Consider the following 9735-nt stretch of genomic DNA (forward strand, 5'->3'; position numbering starts at 1 on the left):
GGGAAATCTGTGAGAAGCAATTATTAAAATGAGGGAAGGGAGAGAGGCAAGTAAGTGGTCCCTTCAAGTATATCAGATGTACAGGGAAACGACGTTAATTAAAATCCAAGCTGATTCTGATCAGTTTGCCTTTTAAGTGGTTGGAAAGGGGGAAATGTATAATGGAGGTGAAATTAACACCTCCGCTGTCCTTTTCCTTGTGAAGGCCGGTGACCAAGAGAGAAAGCTGGAGGTACGGTGGAAGGCCAGAGTGGAAGTTTGTTGGGGCACCCTAAAAAATCACTCAGCATTCGAGGAGACGCGCAGGGGCCAGAAGCAGGCCAGTTCCCCTACATCACAGCTCGGAGGCACCTTATCTTGGTTTGGGAGGATTTTCGTATCGTTCCTTGTAAGAGGGGTCCTGCCAATAAGGCCATGAGTTATGTCAGGAATGAAATGAGCAATCTATTCATAATGCAGCCTGTTAGAGGTCCCAAGGGTCAGTTTACTGCCCCCCCCCATCTTTATTGCATACTTCTAACCAGGATGATAAGGGCGAAACGGTCTGACTCCTTCTCAGGGGGAGGTTTGCAACATTTATTTATTTTACTATTTTTTTTATTTTCAAAGGTTTGTTTATTTATTTGAGAGAGAAAGAGAGAGCGCATGGGCGACTCGGGGGAGGGGCAGAGGGAGCGAATCTTCAAGCTAACCTCCCCACCCCCACGCTGAGTGAGGAGCCCAACGCAGGCTCGATCCCAGGACCCTGAGATCATGACCTGCGCTAAAATCTAGAGTCAGACACTCAACTGACTGAGCCACCCAGGTGCCCCTTATTCATTTTAGAAGTGACTTAGAAACACCGGAGTCACCATGATAAGGAGCTGAGGACAAAAGGCAGTACGGAGATGAATGAATTGGTAGGAGTTCTGTTTTTAAGCTCCACAATTAATAGAAGATCCCAACTTAGGTCAGTACCTACCAGAGTCACTGTCTCATCCCTTGTAGCTCTGAACGGTGAATTCGAACTGCTTTCAGGACACAGCTGTGACTGCCCCTTCCCCACACCCCCACGTGGCCTGTGCCCAAACCACGGATGTGACCAGGCAAATGCAGCACTGAGGTCAAATAAAAGCACACAGGGGGAGGTGAAAGGTCAGCATTCTATCCCTCAGGCTGGAAGTGCTGTTGACACACAAGCTGAGAAAGTCACAAGAGACAGGGGAGACGGGTCAGATGCAGTGTGTGGGGCCACCGAGCATCATGGCTTGGAGCGCTGCCAGCCAGCGAAACTGACAGAATTCGTGTGTATGTCAGGTTACTTTCCAATGACCAGTTTCCGTTCATTCTATGCCTCACCATGTTTTACCTTTTAACCCTTCTGAGTATGAGTGACAATCACTTTTTTCTTCCTTAACGGTTCGTAACACAATGGAGCATCTCAGAGTGGCTGGCAGCTTGGACTTAATTAATTAGTAGCAAGTAATCCTGAGGCTCAGTGACGTCACGATGAGAACTGCCTTGTAGGGACGAGGGACCCTCCCTTCTCCTCTGCTCATGCTCACGAGAACCTCCAGCTGGTGAACCTCCCAGCGCAGCCCTGACTCCACCATGGACCTCAGGCTCCTCTGCTGTGTGACCCTCTGTCTCCTGGGGGAAGGTGCGTCCTCCGAACACCGAGCAGTTACAGTGAATGCGTGCGTGTGAGTGTGAGCGATGATTACGTGCCATGAGTATAACCCATGTCCTCCTTGCTGTGCCCGACTTCTGTCTCCCCAGGTCACGCAGGAGCCGGAGTCGCCCAGTTCCCCAGGCACAGGGTCACAAGGAAGGGCCAGAATGTAACTCTCAGCTGTGATCCAATTTCTGGTCATGTCGGCCTTTATTGGTACCGACAGACCGTGGGGCAAGGCCCGGAGTTTTTGATTTCCTTCCAAAACAGTGACCCAGTGGACAAATCAGGTTTGACCAATAATCGGTTCTCTGCCAAGAGGCGGACGGGGACCCACTCCACTCTGCAGATCCAGCATGCGGAGCAGGGGGACTTGGCGGTGTACCTCTGTGCCAGCAGTCTCAGCACAGTGGGGCACAGTCCCCTCCTTCCTCTTCACAAACCTCAGAACAGTTGCCCTGTTCTTCCTCATCAGGAGTAATAGGGCATTTGGGACTTCAGCTGTTCTGCTCATAGTACAAAGTCAGGAAATAACCTTCAAAATACCAGAACATCTATTGGGTTATAATAATTTTGGCTTATGTGCTTCTTGGATTCCTTTATTTTTTTTTTTTTTAAAGATTTTATTTATTTATTTGACAGAGATAGAGACAGCCAGCGAGAGAGGGAACACAAGCATGGGGAGTGGGAGAGGAAGAGGCAGGCTCATAGCGGAGGAGCCTGATGTGGGGCTCGATCCCATAACGCCGGGATCACGCCCTGAGCCGAAGGCAGATGCTTAACCGCTGTGCCACCCAGGTGCCCCTTCTTGGATTCCTTTATACAGTTCAAGATTCTATAATTGGGATGGAATATCAGAGCTTTGTCCCAGGTATCATGACACGTTCTCTGGCAAAATCATGAGGTTTCAGCACATTTATCCTAAACTCCTTTTCCTCGGCGTCACTAATTCAGTCTACGCTATATGCCCAGGGGTGGGCCAGCCAATGTGGAACACTGCTAAGGCCATATGTAGCTACCAGCCACAAAGATAAATAAATTAGAATCCTCAGCAACAATTGCCACTGAAATCAATTCTCCAGGACAACTGTCAGCCGCAACCATGCACATGAACCTGGGTTCATATAAAATATCACTGCACTTGAGAAGGGGTTAACAGGAAGTGATTTGAAGGAGACCTGAATGACAGTTGTACCAGCCATTTGGGACTCTGACATTTCCAAAGTAGTTATGTGAATTGACATTCCCACCAGAGGAATAGGGGGGGTTCCAGTGGGAATGCACACACACGTGAACACACGCACACGCTCACACATGCACGCACACATGCATACTCCGTGGGTCACTCTTCCACTCTCTTAATGGTGGCTTTTGATGCACAGAAATTCTTAATCCAAAATCATTCCATTTTTCCCCCTTTTTGGTTCGCATTCTATATTCTGGTGTCTAGGAAATCTTTGCCTACTTCAAAATGATCAAGTTTTCTTATATTTCCTTCTAACTTATTTATATTTTGCCCCTTTTACATTTAGATATGCAGTCCAAGTGCAATTAGTTCTTTGTATATGAAAAGGGAAAGGAGTCAAGTTATGTTTTTGCGTATGGTTTTCCAACCGACCCAATACTATCTGTTGAAGAATACTTTCCTCACCACTGTGTACTATCACTTTTGTCCGAAATCAGTCATCGTATACGTGTGGGTCTGTTTTCTTACGTCTGTCATCTGTTGTGTTGGTCTGTCTTCTCAGTTCTTGCACAAATACCACACTGTCTTGTTTATTAGAGCTTTATAATAGTTCTCGATATCTGGTAGTCTAATTTCCAGCAGCTTTGTTCCTCTTTATTAAGAGTTCTTCACCACTCTTTGGGGCGCCTGGGTAGCGCAGTCATTAAGTGTCTGCCTTCGGCTCAGGGCGTGATCCTGGCGTCCTGGGATTGAGCCCCGCATCAGGCTCCTCCGCTGGGAGCCTGCTTCTTCCTCTCCCACTCCCCCTGCTTGTGTTCCCTCTCTCGCTGGCTCTCTGTCACATAAATAAATAAAATCTTTAAAAAAAAAAAAAAAGAGAGTTCTTCACCACTCTTGATCCTTTGTATTTCTCATATACGTTTAGAAATAGTTCGTCCAGTTCTCCAAGAGAATATGTCTGCTAGGAAGGATGTTTGCTTTTTGTTTCCAAGTAACTTAACTGAATCACGGAACAAAGCAGAGAATATAGTGGAAGTAAGATAAACATCTAGCACCTAAAAATGTAAAATACACAATGTTTGGCATCTAATCAAAGATTGTCGGCATGCAGAGACAGGGAAGTATGACCCATCATGGGGAGAAAAATCAATGAACAGAAACAAATCCCGATATGACCAACTGGTGGACAAAGGTATGAAAACAGTTACCATAACTGTATCCTACATGTTCAAAGTTAACTAGAAATCCAATTCAAACTTCTGAAGATAAAAATATATTTCCATAGTGAAAAATACAATGCGTGGAATTAATAGCAAATTAGACATTAAGGAAGAGAAGATGAATGATCTCGAAGGTGTAATAGTAAATGATTCATAATGAAACGGAGGGAGAAAGGGGCATTGGTGAGCTACGGGGGGACTTCCAAACCCAACGCATAGTGACCCAAAGGCAAGTTTTTAAACATTCAAATGTCTTTAAAGGACAACTGGCTGTTGATGCCAAAATAATTCAGCATGATGTGGGGTTTACAATATATGTAAAAGTAAAATGTACGACACCAGTCACATAAAGACAGGGAGGGGATGATGGATGAGGGTCATACCATTGTAAGGTTTTCGTAATCTGTGTAAGCTGGTATAACAGCCCTTGAAGGTAGACTGTATTAAAGCAGAGCGACATAGCACAAACCCTAGAGCCGCCACTAAAACAATAAAACACAGTTATAGCTAATAAGCCAACAAAAAAGATAAAAGGGAATTATTATTAAAATGCTCAATTAATCTAAAGAAGATGTTTACAAAAGAATAAAAGAACAGAGAAGAGACAGGACTAATAAAAAACCGATAGCAACATGGTAGACATGAATGTAACCAGATCAATAACCACATCAAAGATACTCTAAACGCCCTAATTAAAAAACAGAGACAGTGATATTGAATAAAAAACCAACGTGCTACCTTCCGGAAATGCACTATAAAGACTCAGAATGTAAAAGCTAAAAGGATGGAAAAGGTGTGCCATGCAGCTAAATCAAAAGAAAGCTGGAGAGCAGTATTAATACCCGACAGAGTAAATTTCAGGGCAGAGAATATCTTCTGGGGTAAAGAAGGTCATATCCTAATGACAAAGGGCCATCTCTTAAGAAGACATAACAATCATAAATATTTATGCTTCTAAAAACAGAGCTTCAAAATACTGAAGCAAAATGGGTAGGACTGCAAGGAGGACTAGACAAATCCACAATTAAAACCATCATTTTAATACTTCTCGGTAATTGATTCAACAAGTTAACACACACGCACAAGTCAGTAAGGCTACAGAAGACGTGAACAAAGTATCGACCAACTTGACCTAATTGACGTTAATAGAATACTTCACACAGCGGCAGGAAGATACGTGTTCTTTGCAGCTACATGTGATCTTGTACCCAGACGGACTACAGACTCTGGGCTTGAAATAAAAATTAGGACATTTAAAAGCATCTAAGTCATACTAAGTACGTTCTTGACCATGGGGCAAAGAACAAATCCAAAGGGAAATTACAAAGTGTTTTTAACAGCGTAAAAATGAAAAGATATCAAAATTGATAGGATGCCACCAAAGTCATACATGGGGGAAAACTGAAGGATAGGGGAACATGGCCCACTCATCCTGAGGCCAGCACTGCTATGATTCCAGATCAGACAAAAATACTGCAGGAGAACTGCAGACCAATATCCCTCATGAACACAGATTAAGGATCCTTTTAAATTTTAGTATGTGGAATGCAACAACATTTAAAAAGGATAACACATCGTGACCAAGTGGAGTTTATCTCAGCAATGCACAGTCGGTTTAATATTTTAAAAACTATCCATGTAATTTACCATATCAAATACTTAAAAAATAAGGAAAATCATACTATCATCTCTATAGATGCTCAAAAAACAGTTGAAAATTCCAAAATCTATTGTTGAGAAATGCTCTTAGCAAATAAGGAGTGATTGGAAGTACCTTCCTTCCTCTAATAAAGGGTATAAAAAACCTACAGTTAATAAAATATTTTTGCCGGTAGACTATGACAAATTAAAGATGCATATCATAATCCCCAGATCGAACAGTAAGAGTAGCACAAAGAGAGGAAAATAGTGTTTTCAACAAGTGGTGCTGGAAGAACGGTATTTCTTCTGGAAGAAGAAGAAGAATCTCAATCCTCATCTCACTCCATCAATCGGGACTGGGCAAAATAAGGCCCACAGCCCGAACTTGACCTCTGCTTGCTTTTATATGGCCCCAAAGCTAATCATGGTCTTTATATTTTTAATAGTTAAAAAATTAAAAAGAATGATATTTTGTGACATATGATAATTATATGAAATTCAGACTTCAGGATCCCTAGAGAAAGTTTTGTAAGCACACAGCCCTGCTCTGTCCTGCCCCTACTGCCTCTGGCTGCTTTTGCATTACAATGGCAGAGCTGAGTGGTGGGGTCAGAGACTGCCTTGTGCTCAACACTGAAGCCTGTACTATCCAGCCGCTTACAGAGAAAGTTTGCACACCCTTGCCGTAAAAAGTTATTATGAGATGAATCAACATTCTCGATGATCTGTACACCTTCTGATTGAGAAAGCTTCTGAAAGAAAACAGCAAATTCTCTTCCTCACCTTGCAGTGGGCAAAGATTTCTTAAGGAGGACAAAGAATGTTCTCATCTTGAAAAAGAACGTTTTTCTTTATCAAAAAATTAAAAATTCTGTTCATCAAAAGATATTAAGATAGATAGACGGCTATCTGAGAGAGGGCAGGTATCCAGCATGTAAAGAATTCCTGCAAATCAATAATAAAAAAGACAATTCAATAAAAGAAAAGAGCAAAAGATGTGAACAGGGTATTACTATATATATATTATATATACATATGTATGAACAGGGTACTCATATATATTAAAAATGCACATATATTATTATATATGTAATTCCCTCTCAGTGAGAGTGATGGGTTTATTTCCCCAGCTGCTTACTTCTTTTAGCTGCTAGAACTCCACTGTCAGCCTCTTCCAGGAACTACCTTTGGTTAAAGGGAGCAATTCGGCAAATAATCATGGAACATTGCATCAAAAACTGGGGATGTACTGTATGGTGACTAATACACCAAAATAAAAATTATAAAAAAAAAAAAGAGAGAGAGAGAGAAAAAAAGAGAGAGCAATTCGCCCAAAGTCCTATCCCTTCCCCCGGGCAGCTGGCATCTAATGACCAGCTGGTATCCCCCTTCCTAGACCGCTAATGGATGAGATTTAGAATATGTGTTCTTTCCTTGGAAAGACGTTTGCTTCATGCTTCCCTCGTGAACACGTGCAAACGGTGAGCGAGACACAGGTGGATATCCAATCACCCAGAACTGGGCCCTGCTGGATCCGGGAGCCCAAATCTGTACCTGGCCCGCTTGGGCCACTTGAGGGCGCTGTGGGTCCACTGAGCGGGCCGCTGATGGCAGCGTCTGGGAGAGGGAGGGTTAAGGAGCCCCGGTCTTGCCTCGCTCTTGGCATCAAGGAGATAGTTGATCCGTCAGCGTCAGGACTGGCACCTGAAGGGCCGATCACAGTCTTCTCACATTAACTGATGCTCAGGCGTGTTTGCCACGACAGGGAGCTAGGAACTCCACCTTTCTCAGCGTAAAGGCCTCTCTTGGAGGCTACGTTGGTGCAGTGGGATGAGGCTTCAGTGGGGCAGCCGGAGGAACCCAAGCCAGGTGCAGAGAAGGGAGCACAGAGGTAAACAGAGAAGCTGTGGGGAATGGCCCCCCAGCTCAGCACGGCCAGTCCCAGCTGGCCAGCAGGCAGCTGGACAGAGTGGAGGACGGCCTACAGCAGCTGAGCCTGCCCAGGGGGTGCAGGGTGCCTGTGGGAGCAGACAAGGACAGTGACATCAGAACGGTGACATCACAGGCAAGCCCTCCAAACAGAGATAAAGGAGGAAGACCAGAGCCCTGAGTGGGAAGATGCGCGGTCCTGTCCTGCCTGAGTCTGCCAGGGGCACCCAGCTGCTCTGCTGTGTGGCCCTCTGTCTGCTGGGGGCAGGTGAGTCCTGAGCTCAGGTGGGACATCCCTCGAAGTTCTGCTGGAATCTCAAATTCCTTCCTAGACCAGGTCATCAGCGGCTCTCTCCTCCCTCCACAGGTCCAGTGGGTGCTGAAGTCATCCAGACCCCCCAACACCTAATCCAAGGCAGGGGGGGAAGGCTGTTCTGAAATGCCATCCTATCCCTGGACACAACAGTGTGAGCTGGTACCACAGGCGCCAGGGCAGGGCCTCCGGTTCCTCGTTGAGTATTACAACGAGCAGCAGAGAGATAAAGGAGACATGCCGGGACGGTTCTCAGCTCAGCTGTTCGGTAACTACAGCTCGCAGCTGGACCTGAGCTCTCTGGAGCTGGGAGACTCAGCCCTGTATCTCTGCGCAAGCAGCTAGGCACAGCCCTGCAGCGTGGCTGGCTTTCTGTACTCAAACGTTCCCGTCCCAGCTGACGCTGTAAGGGGGTGAGGGAAGGGGGCCTCAGCCAGGTTCCAGAGATGCTTCTACTGTTTTTTCTAACACTCTGCCTTGCTGAGCTCAGCCAGAGCACTCCCAAACATTTGGGGTCCAGGTTCGCTGAATATTCTTGCAATCCCTGGCAAATGACAGGAGCTCCTGTGCTATGCTAGAGTGTGGGTATATGGGATGTGTTTAATGCACATTTTACAGATGAGGATGTCCATTTTACAGATGAGGAAGTTCTCAGTATGCCGTATTATAGATATGAAACAGTAACTCATGGACTTTCCAAAGATTTCCTATTTAAAGTCTCAGAGGCAAGAGTTAAAATCTAGGTCTCCAGGCCTCTGAAATCAACATTTCCCTAAAACTGCATAGTGTTTCGTGGGTCTTGGTCAATAAGATGTCGCAGACCGCTGTGTCTTCCATCTCGGGACCGGCTGAGCTGGGGTGGGGAAGTCACACGCTACGGTGTGGGGTTACCATACCTATTGCCGCCCACTTCTAGAACTAGCTTCAAGCCAGAGAATGTGTGTCTATCCCGTCAATTCCATTAGGGTGAGGCCAGGATATCCCCAATACAGGAGCTAAGGGACTGGGAGTTTTCCAGTAAGGGACTGGGGGTTTTCCAGTCTATCAGAGGATTCGGCCAAGGAAACAGGAGCCCTCTGGGAATCTCAAACAGAATGGGAGTTACACAGGGACTAGTGCTTCTAAATCAATAGGGGGTTCTGGAGGAGGGAGGGTCTTCGGAGGCTGCCCCTCGATCTCACATCTAGCACTTTCTGATGAGGTTTTGAAATATAGGTGAGGTTCAGTGGGGTGGAGTCCGGAGCCGACAACCAAGAAAGAATTCTTGAGACTTCTGGAGACGTCTTTGGTGCAAATGGTGGTTTATTAAAACACAGGGACAGGACCCCTGGGCAGAAAGAGCCACTGCCCCAGGGTTGTGAAGGGTGGCTGATTATATACTATGGGGTTGGGGTTGGGGGCGGTAAGGAAAACGGAGGATTCAAGAGGATTTTCTTATGTTAAAGAAGGCTCACCGGATACTGCAGGCCTTGCCATTGTCAAGTTAAGGTTGTTTTTCCCTCCAGCAAGGCATTCACTTGAAGATAGTTGGGAACTTCCTGGAGGAACATTAGCTCTGCCTGCATCAAGTATCTGTTAATGGGCTGCGATTACAAGGACATTTAATCGTATCTACATTTCTTTCTGGAAGCTAGGTTATTGATAGAAATGCTTTGTTCTTGTAAACTGAGGGAGACTCAGGTCCTGCAGGATTGTGATCACCGTAAGTTAACTATTTGTTTTTCTTTCCTTAGCTTTAGGGCAGCCAGGAATGCCTGAGGAATGTCACCTAGATCCCATGGGGGTGGGGGAGGGT

At 45.4% G+C, this 9735-nt stretch overlaps 1 gene segment (V, D, J or C); it reads left to right on the forward strand.

Annotated features, from left to right (window-relative positions):
• Window positions 1-1590: 1590 nt before the first annotated feature.
• Window positions 1591-8285, forward strand: LOC130542125 (T cell receptor beta variable 7-9-like). The segment is given in 3 exon segments: window positions 1591-1639; window positions 1759-2060; window positions 8094-8285. Coding segments are annotated over 3 exon segments (543 nt in total).
• Window positions 8286-9735: the final 1450 nt, after the last annotated feature.

Source organism: Ursus arctos, unplaced genomic scaffold, assembly GCF_023065955.2.
Source record: "Ursus arctos isolate Adak ecotype North America unplaced genomic scaffold, UrsArc2.0 scaffold_3, whole genome shotgun sequence".
Classification (NCBI taxonomy): domain Eukaryota; kingdom Metazoa; phylum Chordata; class Mammalia; order Carnivora; family Ursidae; genus Ursus; species Ursus arctos.